This window comes from Leptosomus discolor, chromosome 24 (genome assembly GCF_034619465.1).
Source record: "Leptosomus discolor isolate bLepDis1 chromosome 24, bLepDis1.hap2, whole genome shotgun sequence".
Taxonomy (NCBI): domain Eukaryota; kingdom Metazoa; phylum Chordata; class Aves; order Leptosomiformes; family Leptosomidae; genus Leptosomus; species Leptosomus discolor.
The window spans coordinates 8,411,224-8,438,159 of NC_141414.1; the positions used below are offsets into that span (position 1 = coordinate 8,411,224).

General features: G+C 65.8%; 3 protein-coding genes and 1 non-coding gene across 5 annotated transcripts; 2 read left to right on the plus strand and 2 right to left on the minus strand.

Annotated features, from left to right (window-relative positions):
- The first annotated feature begins 642 nt into the window (after positions 1–642).
- On the plus strand, positions 643–8,967 carry R3HDM4 (R3H domain containing 4). 2 transcript variants are annotated; one of them, XM_086477480.1, is made up of 8 exons: positions 643–692; positions 3,994–4,148; positions 4,325–4,443; positions 5,475–5,598; positions 6,107–6,192; positions 7,278–7,363; positions 8,004–8,059; positions 8,817–8,967. In XM_086477480.1, the coding sequence occupies exons 1-8, from the start codon at positions 649–651 to the stop codon at positions 8,918–8,920; spliced, it is 774 nt and encodes a 257-aa protein (XP_086333606.1). In that variant the 5' UTR covers positions 643–648; the 3' UTR covers positions 8,921–8,967. The 2 variants fall into 2 exon arrangements, with proteins under 2 accessions (XP_086333606.1, XP_086333605.1); XM_086477479.1 differs by lacking the exon at positions 643–692 and adding an exon at positions 2,661–2,983.
- A 1,251-nt stretch (positions 8,968–10,218) lies between these two features.
- On the minus strand, positions 10,219–10,325 carry LOC147413835 (U6 spliceosomal RNA). Its single transcript, XR_015184024.1, has one exon. It is a non-coding gene; the product is annotated as a U6 spliceosomal RNA (small nuclear RNA).
- Positions 10,326–10,685: 360 nt separating this feature from the next.
- On the plus strand, positions 10,686–20,231 carry MED16 (mediator complex subunit 16). The gene is made up of 15 exons (XM_086477435.1): positions 10,686–10,693; positions 11,151–11,321; positions 11,730–11,837; positions 12,044–12,213; positions 13,018–13,449; positions 14,343–14,448; positions 15,130–15,285; positions 15,634–15,845; positions 16,111–16,317; positions 16,741–16,951; positions 17,161–17,294; positions 17,650–17,842; positions 18,093–18,309; positions 18,696–18,779; positions 19,785–20,231. The coding sequence occupies exons 2-15, from the start codon at positions 11,186–11,188 to the stop codon at positions 19,909–19,911; spliced, it is 2,493 nt and encodes an 830-aa protein (XP_086333561.1). The 5' UTR covers positions 10,686–10,693; positions 11,151–11,185; the 3' UTR covers positions 19,912–20,231.
- A 2,935-nt stretch (positions 20,232–23,166) lies between these two features.
- LOC147413836 (complement factor D-like) lies at positions 23,167–25,460 on the minus strand. Its single transcript, XM_086477465.1, has 5 exons — positions 25,400–25,460; positions 25,026–25,179; positions 24,594–24,738; positions 23,907–24,164; positions 23,167–23,340 (listed from the first exon to the last, which is right to left on the minus strand). Exons 1-5 carry the CDS (start codon positions 25,458–25,460, stop codon positions 23,167–23,169), a joined length of 792 nt encoding a protein of 263 aa, XP_086333591.1.
- Positions 25,461–26,936: the final 1,476 nt, after the last annotated feature.

Sequence of the window (26,936 nt, forward strand, 5' to 3'; positions counted from 1 at the left end):
GCCTATGTGGCGGCGCATCCCCGCTTACCCGGTGGAGGCCGTGCGCCGCGAAGCCGCATAGCAGCCGCGGCCGCCCGGGGCTCGGGCTGCGGCGGGGCCGGGGTGCGATCGGTGCCCGCACGGCGGCTGCTCTCCCCGCGGGCGGGCGGCGGGGCCCGGCCCCGCCCCGCCCCTTCACCCCATTGGCCCGTCGCGCCGTCCCCGTCCCTCCCTGCCCCGCCCCGCGCTCCCACTGGTCCGCTGCACCCGCCACGCCCCGCCGCGCCTCCCCATTGGCCCGTCGCCGCTGCCGCATGCAAATATAGCGTGCGGCCTGGCCGCGGGGCCGGCCGGGAGCGCAGCCGCAGCGCCGCCCCGCGGCCGGGAGGGGCAGCGCCGCCGTGCAGGGCGCGGCCCCTCTGAGAGCCCCGCGGCGGTGCGGGGCGAATTTAAAGGGGCCGCGGCCTCGGGGCTCCGAGGCTGGCAAAGCCCCGGTGCTAGGGGTCGTGTTCCCCCCACCCCCTTGTTCCCTACCCCCCCTCCCGCGGCACCCCGGGGCGGGACTCCGTGCGGCCCCGCCGCTCTGACGCCACTTCCTGCGGGAGGCGCGGGGTGGCGGAGGCCCCGGTGCCGCCGCCTGTACCGGGCCGGGCCGGGCCGAGCTGGGCCATGGTGGTGCTGCGGGGCGGCGCGGGCCCTGAGGAGCCCTACTCGTGAGTGCGGGGCCCGGGGCCGGGCGGGCCGTGGGGCGGCTGGGGGCCCGTCAGGCCCCGCCGTGGGGCCAGTCTCGGTCCTCTGGGCTGTCAGCGCGGCGGCGGCTCCGTCTCCGTCTCCCCTCCCGCCCCCAGCACCCAAGCGTTCCCCCCGCGGGCTGGGCCGGGGGCTCCACTTCTGCGCAGGAGACTCCCGGTGGTGCCGCGGCGGGGCCGGGGGGAGCGGCGGGCGGGGGCGGCTGTGCTGCCCCGGGAGAGCTTTTGCCCCACCGACCCGGAGCAGGAAAGCGCCTGGACCCGGAGGCGGCTGTGTCAGAGGCAGGATGCCGTGACTGGGATAATGGGCTAATTAGTGTTTACCCCGCCGAAGGTCACGGGTGCTCCCCGGGAACACCGGGGCTGGAGCCGTGGGGAGAGCTGGGCCTGGGTCCCTGGGGACACCCGGTCCCGGTGGGTGCCCCGCTCGGCCCGGGGCTGCTCCCACCGCGGGAGTGGTGAGTGCAGCCCCCAGCCCGCTGCCACCCGGGACGGGACAGGGCTGCTGAGGGCCGTGCCACGGCAACCGGGAGCCGGCGGGGCGGCTCGGCCCGGTGGGGCTTTCTCTTGGCTGGAGCAGCCGTCCCGGCTGGCAGCGGTGGCTTTGCTTTGGGCGTGGGGGCTGCGTCCCGCTTGCTAAATGATAAACAGCAGGAACTGGTTAAAAACCTCCTGGCAGGGAGCAAAGGGGCTGCGTGTGACCCCTCTGGAAATGAGAAGTGGACGAGAAGCCACGGAACTTTCTGTGTGGAGATGCTGGGCCCATCTGTGCGGCCAGTGTTTGCTCCGGTCCCCGGGGAATGAGCTGGGCTGGGACCCCACTCCCTCAGGGTGCAGTGGCCGCAGCGGCCCGGCCGTGGCTCGCTGGGGAAGGGGCCCCGACACCAGAGTTCCCATCAGGGACTGGACATGGAACTGGTCCGAGACCGGCTGCTCGCTCCTGGCTGGCGCCCAGCGCTGTCAAGCCCGGCTCTGCTGGCGCAGGCCTAAGGTCACGGTCACCTGTGAGTCTCCCAGGTTGGAAATCAATCCCGCGGCTCTGCCGAGTGCCAAACGGCAGACGTGGCAGCGCCGGGCGCCAGGGCGGGGTGCCAGGCCCACGAGCACGGGCCGGGCAGCCTCGGCGTCACCACAAACGGCCCCGGAGGCTTTGGGGAGCGAGAGGCGCGTGCGGCGCAGCAGCCGAGCTGCTGCCGAGGGGCTGGGGCTGCGCCTGTCCCGGGGCCCCAGCCTCGGTGCTGGGCCGGGGGGTCCTGGCGGTGCTGGGGGTGCTCCCACCCTGGCGACACTTGCACAGCTGTTTTTAACATCCTTTTTTTGCCCCCTCCGGCGCAGGCTGGAGGATGAGCCCTCCTCGTTGTCCCGCCGCCCTGAGTTATGAAAACGGGGTAAATATTTACTGTGCGTTGCCCCAGACTCCTTCTCTTTGAAAGGCTTTTTCTGTGGCGCAGCCACCCCGGGGCCATGCCGGTGAGCCGTGACGGGTCCTGGTGGTGCCAGGCTCGCAGCTGCTGAGCTCTGTGTACTCAAACCTCCAAACTGGGGCCAGCAGTAAGGTGACTCCTTCTATTATCTTTTTTTTTTTTTCAACCACCTTTGTATCAAAACTTGATCTGCAAGCCCTGGTCACGCTCTGTTTGCAGCTTGGGTTACAGCTCCCCACCCGGTCTGTTACTCCTCGCCGGGGATACCTGCATGCCTTTTATTCCTTCCAAGGCCACCTCTGCCGCTCTTTTCTCTCCAGCTGGAAGGGGGAGAGGTTGGGGTTTTTTTTTTCCGTCCCAGAAACTGGCCCCGATGCTGCCCCCGTCAAGGGGAAGGGGAGGAAAAAAAAAAAAATCAAGGCTTTGACGTGGGTAAGCAGCTGGCTGCCTTCCCGGGCTGGCAGGCCGTAATCGGACGGTGCAGCCCGCTCTGCCCCGCTGCCGAGGATGGCTGTGCCAGCGCCTGATGGCGGTGCTGGGTCTCCCCCGAGCCCCAGGGTGCTGGAAAGGAGGGGACGCAGTGAGGACAGCCGTGCCTGGTGGGACACATCCCCAAGGAAGGGGCCGGACCACGGTGCTGCTGCAGTGGTGGGGACAGCAGCCAGCCTCGCTGCTCCCCTTCCAGCCCTGCCCGTTCATCGGGGGGGCAGTTTGTTTTGGTGGTGCTGGTTTTCTTGCCCACCTTCTGCTGCGCTGGAGGAAACCCGCACAAACCGGAGGGGAAGTTGCGATGCAGAGACCTCAGCAAGTGGGCAAAGAACAAGCAAAAAGGTAGTGAAACTTCCTGCCTTTGGCGGAATTTTAGTGAACTTTGAAACCAAAGCGGTTGCGTTGCGTGCCCAGTGAGCCTCTTGCTCATCCCTTGGTTTAATTTTCACACAAAATCATCTCAGTTTTATGGTTGTTCCTAAACTGTGCGTTGTCTGTAAGTAACGTGCTGACCACAGACTTGTTGCTAACAGAAGCCAAACGCCGCGGGTGCACCCGGGGGCTGGACCTTTACGGCAGCGAAGGCTCCCGCTGCTGGGCCCTCGGGCTCGCTGCCCGTTGCCCGCTCTGGGTGGTGCTGGGGCGGCTGGCGCTCGCTCCAGGCCCCGCTGGCTTGTGCCGTGCAGCAGCTGGGGGTGCCGTGCACCGGCTGCGTCCCCAGAGGATGGGGAACCATCAAAACCAGCCCTTGCTGGGGCAGGGGAGCACCTGGCTCTGGTGGGGTGGTGGGGAGCAGCAGCGTAATGGTCTGGAGGGAAGAGCCGGCCCAGCCAGTGGTTGCGTGGCCAGGGTGGGTGTTGCTGCTGCCTTCGGTCGGTGAAAGAGCCCCTTGCCGATCGCTGTGGGGGCTGTGGGGCAGGACGGCGCCGGCGGCTCCAGCGGCGCGCTCTGGCTGGGCGATGGCAAACACGAGGCGCAGCGGGTGTGCGGCACCGCGGGGTCCCTCCCCAGCCTCTGCCTCCGCAGAAACGAGCCCCTTCGTTTTGCCTTGCCTGCTGGTGGAGTGAATTCCCCAGGACGCCCGGCGGCTCGTGCGGCGCTCTCCGAACGGGCCGAGTCCTCGGAGCCAGCCGTGGTTCCGCAGTGCGGCGGGAGGCGGTTGGCCGTGACTGGGGGGGGAGCAGGGCCCCGCGGTGCCCATTGCACCGGCCTTGGTGGCTGATGCTCTGCCTCCCGCGTTGCCCCCGCCGCAGGCTCTCCCCATGCAGCTCCTTGTCCTTGCCCCGCCGTAGCTGCCCCCGGCCCTGGGGGTCTCGGGTGGGCTCAGTCCCTCCTGCCGTGTGTCCCTGCAGGAGGATCGAGGACTGCCTGCCCCCGCTGGAGGACTCCCCGTCCAAGAGGTTCTCCCCCTCCAAGCGAAAGCAGTATTTTATCAACAAGGCCATCCGCAACTCGGACCTCATCCCCAGGGCCAAGGGGCGCAAGAGCCTGCAGAGGCTGGAGAACAGTAAGGACCCGGGGCAGGCGCCGAGCGCTGCCTCTTCCCGGGCTGGCTCTCTTCCCCAGGGCAGGTGGCTGCTGCCACTGAACCCTCTGCGGTGTGGTGAGCCGGGGGGTGCTGGGGGGCGCAGGGCCTCTCTGAAGGCGCTGCCTCCCCTCTCGGGGGCTTTGCTCTTCCCCCAGCTCGCTACCTGATGACGCTTCTGGAGCGAGACGAATGCGGGAGCGACGAGGGAGAGCTCGCCCACTCCGCCACCCCCAGCATCTTCACCGAGGCCTGTAACAACGAGACCTACGTGGAGGTAGGCGCAGCCGCCCGCCCGCTCGGGGCTTGCCGGGGAGCCCCTGGCACAGCGCGTGCCGTTCTGGCAGCACGTGGGGTCCGTACCTCGTTCCTCCGTCCTGAGGAGCCCCCCGCCCCGGCCTGAGCTGCTGTGCCCTGGCTCCTGCCTGGTGTTGGAGTCAGGGCTGGCGTCTGTGCGCCCGGCTGCTGCCGTGTGTGCAGGGGGGGGGAAGATCAGTTCCCGGGGCCCCTGCGGGGTGGGGGAGTCCCTGGGCAGATCCTCTCATGGAGGATGTGCACAAACGGGCAGTGTGAGACCCAGGTCTTGCTCGCAGCCCGGCCAGGCTGGCTCAGGGGCGGCTGCTGCCGCCCCGGCGGTGCCCGGAGCGCTGCCGAGTGCCCCAAGGCGCAGCGCTGTCCCTGGGGAGCGCCGGGTGAGCTGCGGCGCTTCCTCCGAAACAGGCCCCTTGCCAAACCCCAGGGTTGCCTCACGCTGCCCAGCGATACCGGCTCTGTAACCGGGCGCTCTGACACTTGGCTCCTGTCCTGCTCGGTGCTCAGGGCTTTGGCTGCAGAGCGACCCGCGTGGTGTGCCTGCGCGCTCCTGGCTCTGCACAGCTCCGCTCTCGCTGCTTCAAGCCGCGCTTAGGAAGCCTGGTGTAGACCTGGCTCGGCTGTTGTGTCAGCACTTGGACTCCCAGCACCTGTTAAAAATCCACCTTCGTGTGTGGCTCCGAGTGTTAAATCTGCGTCTCCTCCCAAAGCGGTTGTTATGAGCTGTGATGGATGATCAGGAGCTGGAGGCACAGGGAGAAAGGTCGTCCTTGCTGCGGCTCGTGTCCACCGCGGTCTGTCTCCGTGCTGGCTGGGGCAGCACTGCGGCTGCGGAGCTCTGCCCAGCCCCATCCGTTCCCCTGCCTGAGCTGCTCTTCCTGCTCTGCCTGGGGACGGGTGGGTGAGGAGGAGGCTCACGGGGTGCCAGGGTGGCCGTGCACCGCCGGGTGCTCCCTGGAGACCTCTGCAGTGGGGCCCGGTGGCTTGTGTTGTCAGATATGGAACGACTTCATGAACCGGTCGGGAGAAGAGCAAGAGCGAGTCCTGCTCTACCTGGAGGAGGAGGCCAGGAAGAAGCACAAGAGGAAGCTGCCCGTCAAGAACGAAGACAAGTGGAAAGGTGCTGGGAGGGGACACTGGGTGGGGAGAGCCTCTCCCTTTCCTCCCTTGCGCGTGTTTGGGGAAGGACGCTCTTCCCCGAGGGCTGCATCCTGCTCCGGGCGCCATCTGCTCGTGGCGGGGCCACAGGATGACTGAACCCACCCCTGGGGTGCTGCGGCAGGGTGGGGTTTGTACCCCCTCCCATGGACCCGGGAGGGTTTGTGGGAGTCGGGAGTGGCTGGGGCGACAGGCACAGCAGCCGTCCCCCGGTTGCAAACCCCCAAATCTCCGCACCCTCCAAGCGCTGCTTGGCTGGGGGCGGGGGGTGTTGCTGGTCTGCAGGTGACTTTGTGCAGATCCAGGAGTGAAGGAGGTGGGTGGCCAGCCGGGGCCCCCCGGGGTGGTTATGGGGACGTCGGGCTGCTCCCGAGAGGTGCTGCCGTGGGGCTGCGGCCGGAGCCTTCCCGCGGGTGCTGGGGACGTGAGCCGTGTCCGAGTCCCTTCTCTCTTCTCTCCGCCGGCCGCAGAGCACCCTGCCTACACGCCCAAGGAGTGCTTCCAGCGCATCAGCCGCCGCCTGCGCTCCACCCTGAAGCGGGGCCGGATCCCCATGGTGAGCTGGGGCTGCTGGGGGGGGCGGCGGGGCTGGGGCAGGCGGGGGTCTGGCTGCCAGCGCCCCACGTGCAGCTTTGTCCGTGGCCGTGTCCCGAGCGCCGTCCCCTGACCTTGCGCTGGGGCGCTGAGCCAGCCGAGTGCCGAGTTTCAGATGAGCTCCTGGGGAACGTGCTCCGGTGCTCGTATGACCTCTGCGGCCGTGGCTGATCGCAAACAGACATTCAGCTCCCCGTGCAGATGGGGTTTCCTGGCTCAGTTCAGATCTTTCTGGTAGTTGCAGCACATTTTGATGTGGTTGTTACCCGGTGTCCGCCCGATGAGCAGCAGGTGACAGGGGAAACCCAACGCGTGTGCCCACAGGGGCAGCAGTGGAGACTTTGGGGTCTTCAGAGTGGTCCACGCGAGCCTGTTTGGAAAAACTCAAATGCATTTTGAAAGGGGTAAAACTGCATAAACTGCTGAGCAGACCATTAGGGCTGAATGAGAGGCAAGCGTGGCCTCGTGCCGCCTGGCTCGGGGAGCCGAGCTGCCTGCACCGTGCTGCCTGCCCAGACACTTGCTCTCCTGGGCCCCGGGGGTGCCTGGCTCCCTGCTCCCTCTCCTCAGCGGAGCTGTTTTCCTGCTCTGTTTGTTTTCTTTGCTCTAATTAGAGTCTCTAAAAGCAGCCTCGGCTCCTCCTGCCCGCTGGCTTCTGCTCAATTTGTTCTTAAATGAGACTCGCTTCTGCTGCTTGTCTCTGGGGTCACGGTGCTCTGGAGAGCTGCATCGAGCTGATCTTTGACTGTCAGGAGAAAAGGAGATGTGAGGCACGAGGCTTTCCTGGCTGCTGCCGCTCTGAACATGAGGGACGATGCCAGCCCTTGGCACACAAAGTACAGAGTTGGCAGGGGCCGGGTTCTTCCCCGCCTCGGGGGCTGGAGAGAGGAGCCGTCTCCTCTCCTTGTGCCTTCCTGCCGTCCCACATCCAGAGAACTTGTCTGGGAGCTGCTGGCGGTAACTCCTCGGGAGTCGGAGATCCCGTCGTGCCGGGGCTGTGCCCACTGCTGCCCTCTCCTCACTGACAGCCCCTGCCTCTCCTTGCAGGGGACACTGGAGGGCCTGGAGGAGGAGCTGCTGGCCTTCTTCTCCGTCACCCCTCACTCCGTCTACACGGCGCTGATGGACAACAGGTATTTCCCCGCTCGGGCTCTGTGGGTGTCACGGAGCAGGAGCCGGGGTCCCGAGCTGTGGGGCTTCCCGGCTCACCATGGCCTGAGCCTGCTGCCGCGCCCCCAGGCTGCTCCGCTTGCGTTCCCCTGCCCCAGCCTGCGCCCCAGAGCTGCCCCGGGCTGCAGGGGGGCTCTGGGAGCGAAGGAGACCCCTTGGCCTTCCCTCGGCCAGGCTCGGGTCTCTGTCTGGGGACGTTCACTGGCCTGGCCCCTGCGGAGCCCGCAAGGGATCCCTGCGCTGGGGGATCCCTGCGCTGGGGGATCCCTGCGCTGGGGGATCCCTGCGCTGGGGGATCCCTGCGCTGGGGGATCCCTGCGCTGGGGGATCCCTGCGCTGGGGGATCCCTGCGCTGGGGGATCCCTGCGCTGGGGGATCCCTGCGCTGGGGCATCCCTGCGCTGGGGCATCCCTGCGCTGGGGCATCCCTGCGCTGGGGGATCCCTGCGCTGGGGGATCCCTGCGCTGGGGCATCCCTGCGCTGGGGCTTGTGGCACTTTGTGCCCCCCATCACTGGTCCATGGGAGGAACGAGAGCAGGGCAACACTGGGGAGGTGCTGGCCTGAGGCAGGTCAGCTCTAACCCCATCCCCCATCTCCCGCAGCTTCGAGCGACTCCTGCTCCACGCGCTCTGCCAGTACATGGACCTCGTCTCTGCCAGTAAGAGCCTCGTGTTTGCTTGTTTGGTTTTGTTTTTGTTTTTTCCTTCTCTTCATCGCTATCTCTCCTCTCCAGCTCAGCCTCTTCCTCCTCCTGGCCCCACCTTGCTCTGTGGCTCACAGATAACCCTGCTCTCCTGCTTCCACTGCTCGAAGCTCCCTCAGGAGCCTCGGCTGTGGTCACACCGCTTCGCCAGCGCTGGTGGCGGGTGGGCAACATCAGCCACTGTTGGGGGCTGAAGCCCAGCAGCCGGCGTGATGACCAGGCCCGGCTGTGCCTGGGGGTGTGTCGTTCGCAGCAATGCTGTCATTTCTCCTCTTGGTTCTGGGTTTGGATGGCCCAAAGCGAGGGGCTGCTGGTGGGGCTCCCTCTCCTGCGACTGCTGCCCCCTCCCACAGCGAGCGGCCGTGCCCACACCCTGCCCCTGGGTTTCCCTGGAAGGGCTTGTTGCTGAGGCAGGGGAGGAGAGGCACCGGGCTCTGTCCCTGTGGAGGAGTCTCTGCTGCTGAGCGTTTCATTAGCTGCTGCTTGTGGAAAACAGCGTGAGAGCCCTAATGATGTGGAGCCTGCGGTGCCAGCAGGGACGTGTGGAGGGGGCTGGGGATGGCGGGGACAGCTGCCTGCTGTGCCGAGCACAGGTTCCCCTGTGCTCACTGCGATCCGCAGGGAGGAGGGGGAGGTAGCTGGGCTCGGAACGCCGTGTTTGGGACCGAAGTGGGGGGATAGGGGTGCGCTAACTGCTCCCTCTCGCCCCCAGGTTCGGACATCGAAGGGAAACGTCAGATGAAAGTGAGCAACAAACACCGCGTCTTCCTGCCCCCCGAGCTCTTGCTCTCAGACTACCTGGGGCAGATGAGCTGATAGCCCCGAGGGACGCCCTGCCCCTCGCTCGGGGCGCTGAAGGCTTCCGTCATCTGCTCCCGGCCTCTCCCAGCCCTGCCGTCCCCTCGGGTCCAGCCCGCTGCCCGCCTCTCCCCCTGCCTGAGCGGGGTGCAGTGCAGACCAGCTCCCCCTGCCCCGCGCCCCCCTCGAGGGGCTCGTCCCTTCCCCTGCTCCAAGAGCCGAAAATGATGGTGCAGAGCCGGGGGCTCACGGCCGAGCTCCCCTCGGGGTGCCGGGACTCGGGGCGGCGGGCGGCCTGGCCCTGCTGGGTGTCGCCGGGCGCAAGGCGTGGGCGAAGCCGGTGCCTATCTGCCGCGCTCACCCGGTTCCCCCGGGCTGCCGTGCTGCTGCTCTCCCTGGAACTGTTTGTGTGTCTATTTATAGCCCAGGTGCTTTTAAAAAATAATCAGGCTGGGCCAAACCCACCTCCGGCACCGACGCTCGTGGGGTGATTTTGGTCCAGATTTTTCTGTGGTGAAACAGCCCCTCGTGGGTGCTGAGCCAGCGCTGAGCGAGCGGAAGAGCCTCGGGGCCCCCGCGTTCCCACTTGGCCCAGCACCCACCGCCCCGCGCCCGTCGTGGGGTGTTGCATTGCGTGGGGGGGGCTGTTCGGCCCCTACCGGCCCCCCTCGGGCGGGGAGCAGCGTGGGTGCTGTCGCCCCGTCGGTGTGTCGGCAGCGCCCTGTTCCCTACCTCACGCGCCAGCCTGCGGCACAGGGCCCTGAGCTCTTTTTAAGTGTAACATAGCCTGTGGTTTTTAGTGTGCGTGTACGTGCCGACGCGTGTGTGTGTGTGTGCGCGTGTGCCAGAGCGCAGCCCGGCCCACGGGGGTCGTGGGTCTCCCCATGTCCCCCGGCCACTGGTCGTGGGTCTCCATGTGTCCCCCGTGTGTCGAGGGCTGCTCGCAGGGGATCGAGGAGCCCTGCCGGGGGTCCCTGCTCTGGCCTGGGACCACTGGAGGGGTTGGACCCCCACTCCGAGCTGTCTCTCTGCCTGTTGCGGCAGCACCCCCTGCCCTAGGAGCTCCCTGTCGGCCGTGAGGACTCCCACCGCCGCTGACCGAGGGGACCCCCCGGGGCAGGGGGGAGCCCCCAGCGCACCGTTGCCCCCCCCCCCCTTTGCTTGTGTGACTCTGGCGGCGTTCAGGAACAATAAACCTCGGTGCTCCCGCGCTCCGGCTGTGTCTCTGCATGGGGGGAGGCTCGGGGGGCGCCGGGCGGGGGTCGCGGGGGGTTCCCTCTGACGTTGACTTCAAAAGGCGGGTGCGGGCCGGTCCCAAAAATATGGAACGCTTCACGAATTTGCGTGTCATCCTTGCGCAGGGGCCATGCTAATCTTCTCTGTATCGTTCCAATTTTAGTATATGTGCTGCCGAAGCGAGCACGAACCAGGCGTCTTCCGCGACAATATTTAAGGACCCAGAATACAGGACCTGTCAGGACAGGGTGACTACTTTTACTCTCGCGGATAAATGGTTGTGGAGTCCTTCGTATTTTTCTGATCCGTTCAACACCTTATTTTCCTTCAGCTTCACTAAAATCGCCCAAATTCTCAGGTTATACTTGCTGCCGCTGCCCCGGTGCGTTCTGGGTAGCCTTCCATGTAAATTAAACCGCTCTCGGTGCTGAGGGCCTCCGACCCGGGGTGCCCGCAGCGGTGCCTGAGCGCGCGGGGCGGGGCGCAGGCGCGCGGCGGGCAGCCCTCAGGGGCTGGGCGGGGTCCTCGTGAGCGGCGGGAGGCGGTGCGGGGCCGGTGAGTGCGGCCGCTCCCGCCCCGCCGTGACACCCCCCCCACACACACCGTGAGGGGCCGGTGGGTCCCCCCCCCGCCACCCGCTGTGGGTCGGTACCCCGGCGGGCAGCCCCCCTCTGCATCCCCCCTTGCGGCAGGCCCGGCTCCCCCCCGCCGTGAGCGGTAGGCCGCGGTCCCACCCCCACCGGGGCGGGCGCCGGGGCTTCTCCCGGTGCGGGCCTTGTCCCCACCCGCATCCTGGGGGCTGTGCTCACCACACACATACCCCCCCGCCCCCGGGGATGGGATTCCCGCTGGCCCCTCGGGAGCTGGGGGTTGAGGTGCGGCTGGGCCTGGGCGGGTCTCGGTGGCGGACCCGGTGTAACCGGGCCTCTGCTCGCGGCCTGCGAGTGCTTAACTGGCTGTTTCTTGTTTCTTGCTTGAACTGAGCACCTTTCCCCTCTTTTCGGGGTCCCAGGGCCAGCGGAGCCCCGGGGCTTTGCCGGCGGTGCGATGGACTTGGCGTATGTCTGCGAGTGGGAGAAAAAGCCGAAAAGCGACCACTGCCCTTCCATCCCCTTGGTGTGCGCCTGGTCCTGCCGCAACCTCATCGCTTTCACCACGGACCTCAAAAATGAGGAGGAAAAAGGTACGGTGGGCGTGCAGCGGGCTGGGTAGCATCTGTCGGGAGCTCACGACGGGTCGAGGCAAGTCCGGCCCCTGGGAGCCGCGGGGCCGGTGGCCCGGGCTCTGCTTTGACCCTGGAATCTCTCACCTGCACTGAGCGGCACAAGAACCTCGTGCTCTTTCTTTTCCTTCTGTTGCTTGTATTTAACGGGTGTTTTGTTCGCTGGGGAGCGGTTCTCGCCCTGCTGCACCAGGGCAGGCTGCGGTGGTGCCTGGCGCCTCACCAGAGTTGCCAAGCGCAGTCGTTATCCTTCCCCGAACTGCATGAGAGGGAATATTTTCTGTCTTTCCCTGCATCAACTGAGGCTCTGTGGGTCTAAAAGTGCCGGCTGGTGACAAGGGACGGCAGCTCACTTCCCTTGTCGTGTAGATCTCACCCATATGGTCCATATCATCGACACCGAGCACCCGTGGGACGTCTACTCCGTGAACTCTGGCCACGCTGAAGTCATCACATGTCTGGAGTGGGATCAGTCGGGTGAGCCTGGATCCCTTCTCGTGACCCCTCTGTCCCGCCGTGGGCTTGTGTGCGTTTCCCAAGACGACGGCGAACGCTCCGCGGTGGAGGGGGAGTTTGTCCGTTGCCTCGCGGCCGTGAGCCGGCTGTCTGTGCTGGGGTGGGGTGAGGTCTGGGTTGATCGTTCGGCCGCACCCCCCGGTTCTTACGAGGCGCCGCCGCCGTAGGCTCCCGGCTGCTCTCGGCGGACGCCGACGGCCACATCAAGTGCTGGAGCATGACCGACCACTTGGCCAACAGCTGGGAGAACACCGTGGGCAGCATGGTGGAAGGGGACCCGGTTGTGGCCCTGTCCTGGTTGCACAATGGCGTGAAGCTGGCTCTGCACGTGGAAAAGGTTTGTCCCGGCTCCGCAGGGGATCCGCTCGGGGAGGCTGGCTCAGGTCGTGGGCAGAGGACGCGGGGAAACCCCTGTCTGTGTGCGTCTCTGCTCTGGGCTTCCTCCGTGGCCCTGGGCAGGTCGAGTAGGGGAATTTTTGCAGTTGAAAAGAAAAGTCAGTTCCTAGTTCCTGCTGAATTTCAGCGGGGGTTGGGCGCCTTGTTTCCCTTGGCGCTTTAAACATGTCTTCTTTCGTCTGGTGCTTCAGTTTCCTTGGCTGTAAAGTAGAGATAAAAGCGTTTCTTTGCCTACTGTTTCCTAAGAAACGCATTCAGGGTCCTGAGGTTTGATCCAGGGATTTGGGACCAGGAGCCATACGTGTGTGGAGATCAGCTGCTCGTTTAGAAACGTGTCCGCTGCGGTCTGGCTCAGAAAGAGCAGGTCTGCCAAGGAGCAGTCACCTGCTTCTGGGTTTTTAAACGTTAACCCTTAGGGGGTCCCGCAGAGAGAAGCCTTTCCCTCGCCTTAGTGCTGGAGGACCCGAGGCACGGGGGCGCCAAGGGCTGTGCAGCGGGTGGGTGTCGGGGCTGGGTTTGACCCTGAAAGGGAGAGGGGCTGCCGGGCCCGGGCACGGCCATGAGGCCCGGGCGCCGCGAGAGCTTTGCTGAGGGGCCGGTGCGTCCCGCTGCCGCCTGCCCGCTGGCACCGCTGCGGCGCGGGGCAGAGGGGGCTCTGCAGGGTCACGTACCGGGGCTGGGCGGCCGTGGGCGCCCCGCGGGCGTCGGGCGCGAGTGCCTGAGCGGTGTCGACCTGTGTTCGCAGTCTGGAGCGTCGAACTTCGGCGAGAAGTTCTCCAGGGTCAAGTTCTCTCCGTCGCTGACGCTGTTTGGCGGGAAGCCCATGGAGGGCTGGATCGCTGTGACCATCAGCGGGCTGGTGACCGTCTCTCTCCTCAAGCCCAACGGGCAGGTGCTGACGTCCACGGAGAGCCTGTGCCGCCTCCGCTGCCGCGTGGCCTTGGCGGACGTCGCCTTCACCGGCGGGGGGAACATCGTGGTGGCCACGTCGGATGGCAGCAGCACCTCCCCCGTCCAGTTCTACAAAGTCTGCGTCAGCGTGGTGAATGAGAAATGCAAAATAGACACCGAAATCCTGCCCTCCCTCTTCATGCGCTGCACCACGGACCCTGCCCGCAAGGACAAGTACCCAGCAGTCACTCACCTGAAATTCCTTGCTCGGGACATGTCGGAGCAGGTGAGCCTCTGCTGTTAAGCCGGTGGGAGCCAAAGGAACAGCAAGGAAAGAGCTGTTTGCTCCACCTTTGGCTTCCCCACGTGGCTCTGGAGGGGAACGATCGTGTCCCCCAAAGCCCTTTGCGCTTCCGGCTGCTGGGTCTGGACGTGCCGCTGGTTCAGCTTCGCCGCCAGCGGGCGGCACCCCGAAGGCCTGGGGGGTAGTGGCGGCGCCCTCCGGTCCGTGGAGAAGCAGCCTGAAGGCCCCGGCCCTCGTTAGCCTGACGATGCTTTGCTTTGTTTATTTTCTGGATCCGGCAGTGGTGGTTGGGGGAGCTCTGCCGGGCGGCCCGGGGGGCTCTGGGGTGTGAGGTCTTTCCTCTTCAGGCCGCGGCTCCAAAGCAGCCTCTCGCCAGAGCGCCCGGAGCTCGTGGTCTGTGTGACTTAATTTAGTGGCTTCGCTCTGTTTGCCGGGGCATGGCTGGGGCGAGTCGGGAGAGCCGAGCGGTCGGAGGAAGCCTGGCCTCTCCTCTGGGCAGGACGGTGCCGTGCTGGAGAACAGCCTCCGGCTTCACAGTCAGTCTGGTCCCGCCCTTTCCTTTACCTTTGGCTTGTGGCACAAATGAACGGCACGGCCGGTCTCAGCCTCGCGGGGGATGAGGGTGTCCGTGGTGTGGAGAGGCGCAGGCGGCGACAGCGCGCGGCAGAGTTCCCTCCCGCCCGGCTGGAGCGAGGGACTTCGCCGTTGCGTGTCGCCGATACGATCCTCCGCTTTTCGCCAGTGGAACCTAAACTGGTCGGGAGAAGGAGCCTCAAAGTGGAGGAGAGAGGGAGGGGGGGCAGATGCGACGGGCTGGTGTCTGTCCCCGTGGCCCAGCGCGCGCGTGCGGCTGCAGCCCGGGTTCTGTTTTGCAGGTGTTGCTTTGCGCTTCCAACCAAACCAGCAGCATCGTGGAGTGCTGGTCCCTGCGGAAGGAGGGCTTGCCGGTCAATAACATCTTTCAGCAGATCTCCCCTGTGGGTGAGTTTCTGCTCCGGGTACTGGTAAACAGCGGGAGCGTGGTCGAGTGGAAATGCAGGAGGTTCTCAAGGAACGGTTCCCAAACGCGTCGTCGCATACGTGGGGTTGTCCAGAGCCCCGTGTTTATTTTTCAGGTGTTCTCAGTCAGGCGCTCTGTTCCGTCTGTTTGCCTCTTCGGCAGCAAACTGCAGGTTTCCAGGAAGCGGTTTGGTTGTTGCTCTCACTCAACAAAAGACACTTTCTGTGTGACGCTGCGCAGCCGCTCTCCCTGCTGAGAGCCGCGTGAGCTGAGCCTTCTGGAGGAAGGAGCTGGTGCAGCAAAGCTCCTGTAATCGAGCTGTCCGGTGGCGTGGCTTTTCCACCCGATTTCAGATATAACAAAGCCAAATCTATGCAGCTTGTTCCAGTGAAATATAAAGGATTATTGTACCTAAGGAATTTTTAATTGCCGCCAGCAGAGCCCTCCATCAGAAGCGATTTCACAAAACAAGTTGTGTGTACAATCCAGGAAAAAAACCTGGGGAGATATGAGGGGAGTACAGTGGTGTGGTGGAATGAACAACTAGTGCTTGATCTGTAATCCCACGTACCTGGGGGGGAGCGGGGGCAGAAGTTGGGGGGGGGAGGGGCCTCTGATCTCTCTGGGGAGACACGTCTCACTTAGTTACTTGTTCTTCAAAGTTGTAGACAAGCAACCCATGATACTGAAATGGCGGATTCTTTCTGCCACCAACGACTTGGACCGGGTTTCGGCCGTGGCTCTGCCGAAGTTGCCGATCTCCCTGACCAATACTGATCTGAAGGTGGCGAATGACACCAAGTTCTTCCCTGGGTTGGGTAAGGAGTTTCTGTTGTCTTTCTCCTAAATATGTAGCTTTTGCCTGAAACGGTACCTTCTTCACCTTCTGAACTGTAGCGGGAGTCAGAAGGTGGGACAAACCATGTGAAGTGCTGACAGGAACACTGACAAAGACAGGGTGTCCTCCTAGCCGTCCCGTTCCACTTCCCTGGGAAGAGGCGCGAAGCGCTGTCGTGGCCTCAGGACGGAAGAGGGCTGCGAGCTCGCGGCCTTCCCGGTGCCGTCTCGTTGCCACGTGGGCTTCGGTGGCGGCCACTTCTCTGGGCGAGGTCCGTGTGCTGCCGGGAGGAGTCGCTTGCTCAGCCTCGGTTCTCTTCTCCCCCCAGGGCTGGCTTTGGCTTTTCACGACGGCAGCGTCCACATCGTTCACCGCCTGTCCTTGCAGATGATGGCCGTCTTCTACGGCTCCTCCTCCCAGCGCCCCGTGGACGAGCAGACCATCAAAAGGCAGCGGACTGCCGGGCCCCTGGTTTACTTCAAAGCCATGCAGCTCTCCTGGACGTCTCTGGCCTTGGCCGGCATCGACAGTCACGGGAAGGTATTGCCCCCCCGGTACGGGGGCGGGGGTGCGAGTCATTCCCATCCAGGCTCTCTCTGGGTGGCGGTGGGTGGCTCAGGAAAACGCCAGCGGTGTTACTTCCAGCGGTGCGGTCTGGGTTAAGCAGAAGAGCTGTGTCCCGTGGGCACCCGGGCGCTGTCCTTGGGTCAGGAACGAGCTGCCGTCGGCCCCGAGTTGTGTGGGAGCTTTGTGGAGCGTTTCCAGCCGGTTCGTGACGCGGGTTTTCCTTCGCCTCCCCCTTCAGCTGAGCATGCTCCGCATCTCCCCCTCCATGGGCCACGTGCTGGACATGAACATGTCCCTCCGCCACTTGCTGTTCCTGTTGGAGTATTGCATGGTGACCGGCTACGACTGGTGGGACATCCTGCTCCACGTCCAGCCCAACATGGTGCAGAACCTGGTGGAGAAGCTGCACGAGGAGTACATGCGCCAGAACGCGGCCCTGCAGCAGGTCAGCGGGAGCTCCCCGGCTGGCTCCGGGGGGGTCTCCGTGACCGGGAGGAGCGGGGGGGCAGTTGCCAGGGCTCAGAAGCCGGACGGCTCTGCCTGCCTGGCTGCGCCGCCTCCGGGGGCTCCGCTGGGGCAGGCTGGGGGTGTGCGGAGCCTCCGCTTAAGCGTGTTCGTTGTCGCTGACGTTAACGCGTCTTTACCGGCTGGAGGCTCCTGGTGCGAGGGTACGGTCTGGTTTTGGCAGGGAACAGTAGCGCCGTTTGTACACGCACAGAGCAGCGTTCCCCTGCACCCACAGCACCCCCTGTTCCTGTCGTTCAGGTGGCAGAAACGGAGCGCAGAGAACAAAGCAGCTCGCTTTGATGGGCTCGTTCTGATTCTGCCTTTACTCCTCCGTTTTTCCTGGCGTCTCTCTGTCCGTCAGGTCCTCTCCACGCGCATCGTCGCCATGAAGGCGTCTCTCTGCAAGCTCTCCTCCAGCACCATCGCCCGCGTGTGCGACTACCACGCGAAGCTGTTCCTGATCGCCATCAGCTGCACCCTGAAGTCGCTGCTGCGCCCCCACTTCCTGAACACCCCGGACAAGAGTCCCGGGGACCGACTCACCGAGATCTGCTCCAAGATCACGGATATAGGTAGCGATTGCTCCTAACATCCTGCGCTGCATTCGGAGGGGTTTGTGGCAGATCGTTCCCCTTTTAGGTTCGTCAGAAGGCGTCACGGTCTCATAGAAGCCCCCTGGGTTTGAGGAAGGGGAGGGCGACCCCTCTTGGCACCGCAGGGACGGTGGGGGGAAGTTCGGATCCATCTTCCCGAGCCAGGAGATGTCTCGCTTCTCTTTCAGACATTGACAAGGTGATGATTAACCTGAAGACAGAAGAATTTGTCCTGGAGATGACCACGTTGCAGTCCCTGCAGCAGCTCATCCAGTGGGTGGGAGATTTTGTGCTCTACCTGCTGGCCAGCCTTCCCAACCAGGTGAGAGCCGGGATCCTGAGAGGAGCGAACAAATCCGTGTGCAGGGTTCGGGCAGCTTCAGCCGAGTCACGCCCGGCCCTGGTGTTCCTGCCGAAACGGGCTTGGGAGAAGAGTGTGAGAAACAGCAGAAACCCAAAACGGTCCTTTCTGTGCCCGTCGGGGCACCCGTGGCCGGCTCAGCAGCGGCCCGACTTGCTTGAACTTTTGCTGAGCCTCTGGGTGCCGCTGCCCTCCACGGCCTCCTCTGGCAGCGGGTGCCGCGGGCCGCGTCCTGCGTGGAAAAAGGGGCCTGAAGGCGGAGCGGTGGTTCCTGCGCCTCGTGTAAGTCCCGACCTGAGCTGCTTCCCCCCTCCAGGGCTCCCCTGTGCGGCCGGGACACAGCTTTCTGCGAGACGGGGCGTCCCTGGGCATGTTCCGGGAGCTGATGGTGGTGATCCGCATCTGGGGCCTATTGAAGCCAAGCTGCCTCCCTGTCTACACAGCGACCTCCGACACCCAGGACAGCATGTCCCTCCTCTTCAGGCTCCTGACGAAGCTCTGGCTGTGCTGTAAGTGTTTGCCGGTTGCCCTGAACAAAAGATTCCTTCCCTGACGTGGATTGTGTGCGTGAAAGGAGTAATTGCAGGGAGTAGCTTTGAGTGGGTCTGTCGTGTTTAGAAAGGGCAGGTGCAGCTGCCAAGTTTATTGTTTGCTGTGCCGTGTTGGCGGCTGGAGGAGGAACCGCACGCGATTCGCTCGGTCTCTAACTGAGAAGGTGAAGCTCACGCTGGTTCTCTCTCTGCTCCATTTTCCGCGCAGGTCGTGAGGAAAATCACATAACGGAGCCAGACGATACCCTGATAGACGAGTGCTGCCTCCTGCCCAGCCAGCTGCTCATCCCCAATATCGACTGGCTGCCCATCAACGACGGCATTATCAGCAAGCTGCAGAACAAGCAGCTTGTCCGGCTGCAGTTTGGGAAAGCTCCCGGGCTCGTTGGTCACACTGTCTCTTCCCAGTTTGACGCCTTTGTCAGGTACAGAGGCCCGGAACAAGTAGGTGGTGTGGGGAGGAGAGGGGATGGGGCGGCTTTGGCGTCCCTTTGCAGCCCTGAGAGGTCGGGGGGTTGGGCCGCCTGTGGCTTTTGGCTCATCCGCTGGCTGGTGTGACCCAAGAGCCCTTTGTCCTCTCTGCCCGAGTTCATTTCTCGCCTCGCAACGGGCTGGGAGTTTAAGGGTCAAAAGGAGATGGCAAGGGGAGGGGGAAGAAAAAAGCTGGTTTGTGATGAGGTTCGTGCCAGCGTGGCTTTGGGTCTGACTAGTGTCAGAGCCCGTGTCCTGTTGAAACGCGGCCCGCGCTGTCCTGGGAACAGCTTTTGGCAAGTGCCCGCCTAGAAACGGTCCCGTCCTCCCTCCTGCCCAGGGCGCCTGGACAGCCCAAAATCGACCACCTGCGGCGGCTTCACTTGGGGGCCTACCCGACGGAGGAGTGCAAGTCGTGCACCAGGTGAGCGAGGCCAGGCGGGCGTCGCCCCGGGGGGCTCGGCAGGGGCTCGGACGGCGCTGCTGGCGTTCGGGAGCTCCCTCGCCGTAGTTGTGTCCGCAGGAGGGAACGCTGCTCCTGCGACCCGGCTGCTGGCGGAGGCGCTGCCCCCGCCGTGAGGAGAGCGGTTGTGTTTGGGGCGTCCCCAGCCCGCGGGACCCGGACCCTTACGTGCTCCTTGCAGAGCCGCAGCCGCTGTCCCGTTGCAGCCTGGCTGTGGGGTGACAGACCCGAGGGCTTCGCCCCGCGCTGAGCGACCCCGGCTCTGGGCACGAGCTGCCCTCGGCGCTGCCAGGGGCTGCGCGGCGCCGCCTCCAGGGCTGGACGGGGCGTCTCGGGGTGAAGCCGGTGCCGCTCTGGCAGGGAGGGCTGGGAGCAGCGGGGCTGCGCGGGTGGGTGCAGGCCGGCTTTGGGCTGGAGGAGTCTCCCCCAGCAGCGAGAGGCCCCAGCTCGTTTGGCAGATCTGGCCTTCAAGGAGAGCCGCCCGCGTTCGGGGAGAGGAGATAATCAGGGTGTCCATGGTGCCCATTTTGGGTCGCCTTTCAAACTGGGCTGGCGGTTTGGGCCCCTTTGTGCTGTCCTCCTCATCCGCCCTCTCACAAGAGCCTGGCTTTCAAAATAATGGCACAGGGAACAATCATCCATCTAATCATGGGCCTGAATTAGCCTTAATTATTGGGTTTAATAGAAAGCCGCTGTAGCAGATGAGTTTTACAAGACGACTGTCGGCCCTTTCATGTACAAACAGCAGCTGGGGCTGGTGTCTTGAGCGGCCCTCTCTTCCCAGAGACCCCCTCTCCCTTTCGGATCCTGCTCACGCGGCTTCAGCTGGTTTCTAGTGCTGACAAATGTCGCCTGCCAGTGCCAAAAGCCGTTCCCTCCCCAGACTCCTTCCTCCCCGCCTTGCGCCAACCCCCCAGCGGCGCTGGTTCTTTGCCGGGGCCTGGCCGCACCGCTCTGCCTTCCCAGGTGCGGCTGCGTCACGATGCTGAAGTCGCCCAACAAGGTCACGGCGGTGAAGCAGTGGGAGCAGCGCTGGATCAAAAACTGCCTCTGCGGGGGGCTGTGGCGGAGGATGCCCCTCAGCTACTCCTGAGCGGGGGCAGAGGGAGCGGCGGGCGCCGAGCAGGGGGGCCGCTCGGGGCTGCCCTCGGCGGAGGTGTTGGGGACAGAGGGACGGCCGCTCCTCCCCCGAGCTTGGAGAGCACCGTCCTGGTGCTGCCCGTGAGAGGGTGCCCGGCAGCTGCCCGCAGCGCTGCGCTGCTGCTCTGCTCTTTCTGCCGCAGAGAAGAGGAGGGAGCTCTGCCCTTCCGCAGGGAAGGCTCCGAGCGATGCTGGAGGCTCCCCTGTTGTGTCGGCTCCGGGAGGAGCGAGCGCTGCTGCGTTGGTCTCCGGGCCGAGCCGGTGGAACGGCCGGGCCCTGGTGTGAGCCCTCGCCTGGGCTGGGGGGTGGCTGGGGGCGAACAGGCCTGGTCCCCGGTGAAAGGGGAGCAAATTCCCGGTGCCTCGTGCTCGTCGAGGGCAGCGTGGGCTGGTTACTCCGTGTCCCTGCGCTTCTCCATCCCCTGCGTAAACTTACCCCCGATGGGAGACTTCTCCATCGTTCCCGTCTGTGTTTTAACGGGCCGATTCCTCCCCGCCCAGAGGAGCAGGAACACGAGAGTGTTGCCGCCTGGAGCAAACCTCTCTGGCCCTCAACCAGCAGCTCTTTTGTAAATAAAAGTTCCCTTAATTTTGTACAGAACGTTTGGGTCGTTTTCAAAACTTCGGTGGTCCTTCGTGGGGCTGGTCCTACGGCACGTGGCCAGGACGGCCCGTGCGTGAGAGGAGCGGGACAGCCCCGTTAATGGCGTCTGGAGCCGCCCTCGCTTGCGAAGTTGGAAGGAGAAATGAATGTTTTCAGGCTTCCATCAGGTTATTGCGGACACGAGAGGAGAAAACATCGAGTCCTTGGGGCTGCTGCAAGGCTCCAGCCTCGAAGCCGGACGCCAGCACGTTTGAGGAGGAATGTCCCCCCCCGCAGCACCGCGCCGCTCCCGAGGTCGGGCGCAAACCGCATCGACCCCTTGCGCCGCTCTGACAGTGCTCGGCTCCCTCCGCGCTGGGCGCCAACGGGCGGTGCCAACGCTGGCGCCTCTGCCGGGGGCGGGAGCCCTGTGGGCGACCCGGGCTGGCGGCGTGGGCTTGCTCCGCTCGCTCAGGTCCTGCCGGTCTTGGGGGGGCTCGTGATTGCCTGAGGAGAAGCCCCCAGGCGGGTCGGGGGGCGCTGGATGCAGCGCAGTTCGGCGCTGCCGTGGGTCTGCCCGGCGTGGGGCTGGTGGCAGCCGCGGGGGCAGGACCCGCCCACGGGAGCCCGGGCACCGCTGGTGTGGGGCCGCTGGGAGCGGGCGGCTGCTGGGAGGTCCTGCCCTCTGCTTCTGCTGGGATCCAGCCAGGCCCAGGGCGCTCAGCACCTTTCCAGAACCGGACCTCAACGTCCCCGTGCTTTGACGAAGCGCAGCGGAGATGCTCGGAGCTGTTCTGTGGCTCGGCCAAATTCCTGCCCGGCCAGACACCGTCTGGGCCACCCCAGAGACCATTTACGGGAGAGCACAAACCCGTTTTTACACACGCCTTTCCCTCGGGAACTGTGTTTTCATTTACCAGTGAGAAATCGAGCTGATGGCAAAGAGCTCGTCTCTCAGCTCCATTTAATGGTTTGCTGTATGGAGCTGGTCTCTGCCTCGCTATTCTGCCGGTAATTAAGGAAAATCAAATGGCTAATTAGGAAACTACAACCTCTTGTTAAGGCTCTTTTCTCCTGTAAGTACAACGGTGATCAACCTGGGCCCTCGTTCATCTCCTTTTTCTCAGGGACCAGGTTTGGGGTTATTGAACGTTTGATCACTGCTTCCCCCCGTTTGCATGGAGGTGGGGCTGAGCGGGGCGGGTGGGTGCTCGCCTCCCCCCAGGATGGAGCCCTGCGGCTGGGAGCAGCTCCCCGAGGCGCTGGCTGAGCTCTGGCGCAGCTGCCAGCATGGCGAGGGGCGGAGGGTGGGTTGTAAAGTCCAGACCCCCCTTCTCCTCCTTCCTCCCTGATCCAAGGGCCATCAGCCTGCGCCTCACCCTCCTCCCGCCCAGTCCATCCCTCCTTGTCCCACTCCGTCCCGCTCCCAGCACAGGGATGCTGGAACGGTCTCGCCATTCCCTGACACGACGCTCCTTTGTGCCTTCGCCCTGGCCCTGCTCGCTCTAAGGGCTGGGGGACCCCGTCCACAGGAGGGTGAGGGGCTCCTTGTGCCAAGGTCCCGCGCTGGCCCTGCCACAATGGGGGGCACAGGACAAGGACCAGGGTCCTGCCATGGCCTGGCTGGGGCAGCGCTGGTGCCGCAGCTGCTCCTGGGCCTGGAGGGAGCCTTGCAGGCAGGGCTGGGGGGGGCTCTGCCTTGCCCCTGCCCCTCGTGATGAGCGCAGCATCTCCCGGCCCCCTTTGCCTTCCCATGGCTCCTTGTGCAGGGATCGGGGGTCCCAGCCCCTCCTCTTGCCCTCGGCCTTATCAGCGATTTGCAGGTTCTGCTTTAACAAAGCCATCGCACAACGACCCCCCCGGGAGGTCCCGACTTCAGACCTTATCGCCCCCGGCCGTGTCGCAGGATGTGTCCCCTGCTCCCCCCTGAGCTGCGGGCGATGGGCTGGGGGTGCTCAGCTGCAGGGTACGGGGATGGGAGCGGGGCCAGGAGGGGTGCTGGGGGGTCGGCAGAGTCCCTGTGCCCCTTGGGGAGAGCCCGCTCTGGGGCAGAGCTGGGGTCGAGCGCTCACAGCAGCGACTTTGGGGGGGTCTCAGCCCAGGGCCAAGGCAAAGGAGGGGATGGGGCTCCCTCCAGCTGCGTGGGTGGCAGGGAGCCGTCATGGGGGGCCCTGGCCACGCTGTCCCCATGGGCTCGGCCTCAGCACCTCCCCACCTCGTGTCCAGCTCCCCCCAGTGCTGCCTGCACCCCCTGGGCAGGGGGCTCCCATGCAGACCCCCCCCAGGGCGCTGGCAGCTCTGCAGGAATCATCATTGCTTTATTGCAGCGGGTCGCAGTCAGCGCGTTCAGCAAAGCCTGTGGCTCGCGCCGGCACGGGGGGCTGCGACCCCCTGCCCTCCCCCGGCTGGGCCCTGTGCTTTGCGAGCGGGGGGCCGGAGACCCCCCGGACCTGGGTTCTGGCCAGTCCCCCAGCCCAGCAGCCCCCGACGCTCCAGCAGCAGGTCGGGGCAGCGGTGGAAGCCTCCGGCGCTCGGCGGTGCGGCTTTCCCCGGGCGGCAGCGTGGGCGCTCCGGCCGTGCCGGCAGCAGCAAGCCGTGGCGTGGAGCCGGGTCCCCGGGGGCTGCTCAGTGAGTGTCCCCCTCCCCAGCCGCGGAGGCCATGACACTGTCGATCCAGGCCGCGTACGGGGCGATGCGGGTGTAGATGGCCGGTTTCTTGTAGTTGCCGCAGACGCGGGAGCCGGCCGTGACCACCCCCTCGGCCACCCCGTCGCAGACCAGGGGGCCGCCGGAGTCTCCCTGGGGGACCAAGGCCCGTCAGCACCGATGAGGCTTTGCTGCCCGGTCCCAGCCTGTCTCCCACCCCAAGCCTGGAGCTGGGGGTCCCTGTCTGATCCAAGGCTCTGTGGGGGGCCCTGGGTGCTCTCAGCCGCGGGTTTCACCCGCAGGAGCTGTGGGTCGGGGTCCGTCCTGTTCTCCCTTGCTCCGTGGGATCCCTGACTCTGCTGGGACGTGGTGGGGCAGGCTGGGGGGCTTTCAGCATGGTCCCTGGCACCCTGGCAGACCCATCAGTGGGTACACTTGGGGTGCACAGGGTCATGCCCGTGGCCTCATCCCTATCTCCAGGCTCACGAGAGCAGCTTTGTGGTGGTCAGCACAGGGCAAGGAGCCCCCATCACCCTGGGGACGCAGACCCCATCCTGCCCCCCAGCCCCACACCCTCACCTCTTCCAGGCCACAGGTATCCTCCCCCCGATCCAGCCCACTCCCAGACCCCCGAGGGGGGCCGGCAATCCCAGCACACGGGTCCAGCCGTGGTTCCGTGTCCGGGAGAGGAGGGGGTGGGAAACCCGGGCGAGCGGTACCTTGCAGGTGTCCTTCTTGCGGGAGTCGGTGCACATCATCTTCTCGGTGATGGTGTGGTCGTGGCGGGTGCGGTGGTTGCAGACGTCGCGGCTGATCACCGGCCGCTCCACCTGGTAGAGCTTGTCCGGCCGGCGGCCGCTGTGGCTGATGGTGCCCCAGCCTGCCACATCGCACACCGTGTCGGCCGCCACGTCCCTGTCCTCCCGCTGGAACGGCAGCACCCGCACGTGCTCGTTCAGCTCCGCTTTCTCCTCCAGCTGCCACAGAGCAAGAGGGGACCTGGGTCAGCGGGGGACGGCTCTGGCCCAGGATCTGGCACGGGGCACAGTGAGTCCAGTCCCGACACTGGGACTGCCCCAGCCTCGGCCATGCTTGGGGCTTTGCCTTCCACCGGCAGCCCCCGGGACACAGCCGGAGCCCAGAGCCACCAGGGCCGCGGGGAAGACGGAGGCATTTGGATGCAGCCCAAAGGTCTTTGCTGGGGGAAGCAGGGACAGTCCCACGGGACAGGGAAGGAGGGACAGGGGGGACTGAGCAGTCCCAGGCTGGCCTCGAGGGTTTCCTCCCGCTGCAGCCAGTGACCCCACGGGGTCCCAAGGGGCACAGAGATTTGCAGGAGCGGCGATGTGCGCGGCGGGTGGTGGGGAGGAGGGTGCTGGCTGGGGTCCCGGTGGCCCCGAGCCCACCTGGAGGAGGAGAAGGTCGTCCTTGTTGTTGTGGATGTTGCTGCCAGGGTGGGGGATCTGGGCGCGCACTCTGTACAGGCGTTTGTGGGGTTCCGGCTCCGTGAGCGAGTGGGCGCCCAGGAGGACCTGGAAGACTTTGCCATCCCTGGAAGAGAGGCAGCACGTGGGGACCCTGCCCGCCCCATGGTGGGGATGTCGCTGCACCCAGCCACAGAAACAGGGTGCTGTGGGGTGCCAGAGACACACACACACACCCCCCCCCCCGGGGTGCCAAGAGGTCCTGGGGGTCCTGCAGCCCCTGCCCAACCCTCATGGCAGGTGGGAGCAGAGCCCTGATGCTCTGATTGGGGCTATGGAGCAGGATTTGCCCTGAGACCAGCAGTGACCCCCTCCAGCCCCGGCGCTGACACCCCCACCCCTCCCAGCACTTACGTCTCCTCGGTGCAGTGTGCGGCGCTCAGCACCCACTGCTCGGCGATGAGGAAGCCCCCGCAGACGTGCTGCCCGTCCAGCTGCAGCGAGGCCATGTACGGCCTCAGGTGGGGCTTGGCCTCGTAGCCCCCCAGGATCCGACCCCGGGGCTGCCCTGTTGCGGGGGAAGAGGGGCCGGGTCAGCCGGGCATCGCCCCAGCACGGGGCAGGGTCACCCTGGTGGCCCTGGGACCCCTCCCCACAGGCCACTGCAGTGTCCAGCTGCAGGTGGAGGCAGGAACTGGGGGACTGGGCAGGACCCCCCACCCTGTGCTGGGGATGTCACTGCCACAGCCTGTCCCTGTCCCGGGGTGCAGGGGGGTGGACATGCTCACCGTTCACCGCGGCCCCCAGCAGCAAGGCGAGGATGAGGGTGAGAGCGAGGCTCAGCCCCATGGCTGCGGTGGAGCCTGGTGGTTCCTCTGCCCCAGCCGTGGGGTCCGTGGGGTCCGTGGGTTTTGCGGGACGGACACTGCTTGGCCGGGGCTGGGGCTGGGACTCGCTTTTATGTCCAGCTTTGGGGCGGCGGGGGGGGCAGGAAGGGGGAGCGCAGGGGGGAGCAGGGGGGGGGGATTTCCGCAGTGTGGGCCGAGTGTTTTTAAATATTCAGCTTATAAAAGGGGTCAAGAGTTCCCAGCACAAACGGCGCGGGAGGGAGGAAACAGCCCGTCCCAGCTGCCGGACCTGGCACCCGCCGCAGGGGATTTCTGCTCCGTTGTTTTCGAAGCCGAAACTGAATCCAGCCCTTGGCGCGTGAAGGCTCCGGCACATGTGGCAGTGACCGGGCCTGGCCCCACTCCCCCCGGACCAGGGACCCCCACCCAGCTGTCCGGAGAGGGTCGGTGGGAGCGTGGTGCTGGGTGCTGGGTGCCGGCTCGGTGGGTGCCCAGGGCTGCGGAGCAGAGCTGAGCTTCCCCCGGGCGTTTGCCCTTGAGGCTGGCAAGGACGAGGACAGCGGGGTCGGGACCACCAGCACCTGGTTGGGGTCCCCAGGAGGTGACCCCTGCCCCGAGGGGGGCTCCCGCGAGTGCCGGCGGGCGGTGGCGATGGCGGTGGCGATGGCGGTGGCGATGCAGGGGCGGTGGTGGCGATGGCAGCCCCAGTCCCCTCTGCCTTTCTCCCCGGTGCCACTAAGCGGAGCCACCGCCGCGGCTGCCGGCGCGTCCCCGAGCTCCGGAGCCGCCCGTCGCTCCCGCCCGGGCTCGTCCCCGACGCCCCTCACCGCGCCCCGGGGCTGCGACCGGCGGCTCCGCGCAGAGGGGCCGGGGCTGGGGCCGGGGCTGGGACCGGGACGTCGCTCCCTGCCCTCCTGGGGCGGGGGTCGCGCTGCCTTCGCCCTCTCGCCACGGTGGCCACCGTTGACCCCAGGTGCCCACGGCCCGGCTCTGCCAGCGCGGCCGGGACCGAGCAGGGAAACCGGGCAAGGGGCAGGAGCCCACCCTCCTCTTCCTCACCCTCCTCTTCCTCCTCCTCCCGCGCCACGAGCCTTTACAGCTCCAGCCCGCCGGGTTCTCCTCCGCGCAGACACCCCATCACCCTAACCCATCGACCGTGTGTCCCCCCCCCCCCCCCCCAGCGCCAGCCGGCCCCCCGGCCCCCCGACCCCCAGCTCCCACCGTCCCTGGGGACACCAGCGAGGAGGGTGCTGGGGCCGGGGTGCCCGTGGGGGTGAGGGGGTTTCGCTGCTGGGTTGGCTTTGGCTTCGGTGTCCCGCTCCCCCCCTGTGTGTGGGGCAGCACGTGGGGGCAGGGGTCGGCCCATGCGGGCGGGAGGAGGGTGTCGCGGTGTGGCCGGCTCCGGAGGTGGCCGGGTCTGGCTCAAACCGGGGATTTTCCGCAGGGAGAGCGGCTTAATCGCGGCTTCCAGGGATTC

Excerpts from the sequence above, each read along its gene's own strand:
- R3HDM4 (XM_086477479.1), top strand. The coding sequence starts at position 2,679 with ATGGCGGTGCTGGGTCTCCCCCGAGCCCCAGGGTGCTGGAAAGGAGGG. Across the intron at positions 4,444-5,474 it reads ACAACGAGACCTACGTGGAG|ATATGGAACGACTTCATGAA; the intron begins GTAGGCGCAGCC and ends TTGTGTTGTCAG. Across the intron at positions 6,193-7,277 it reads AGCGGGGCCGGATCCCCATG|GGGACACTGGAGGGCCTGGA; the intron begins GTGAGCTGGGGC and ends CTCTCCTTGCAG.
- MED16 (XM_086477435.1), top strand. The coding sequence starts at position 11,186 with ATGGACTTGGCGTATGTCTGCGAGTGGGAGAAAAAGCCGAAAAGCGAC. Across the intron at positions 16,952-17,160 it reads CTCCAAGATCACGGATATAG|ACATTGACAAGGTGATGATT; the intron begins GTAGCGATTGCT and ends CTTCTCTTTCAG. Across the intron at positions 17,295-17,649 it reads TGGCCAGCCTTCCCAACCAG|GGCTCCCCTGTGCGGCCGGG; the intron begins GTGAGAGCCGGG and ends TCCCCCCTCCAG.
- LOC147413836 (XM_086477465.1), bottom strand. The coding sequence starts at position 25,460 with ATGGGGCTGAGCCTCGCTCTCACCCTCATCCTCGCCTTGCTGCTGGGG. Across the intron at positions 24,739-25,025 it reads GCACACTGCACCGAGGAGAC|GGATGGCAAAGTCTTCCAGG; the intron begins GTAAGTGCTGGG and ends CCTCTCTTCCAG. Across the intron at positions 24,165-24,593 it reads ACGACCTTCTCCTCCTCCAG|CTGGAGGAGAAAGCGGAGCT; the intron begins GTGGGCTCGGGG and ends GCTCTGTGGCAG.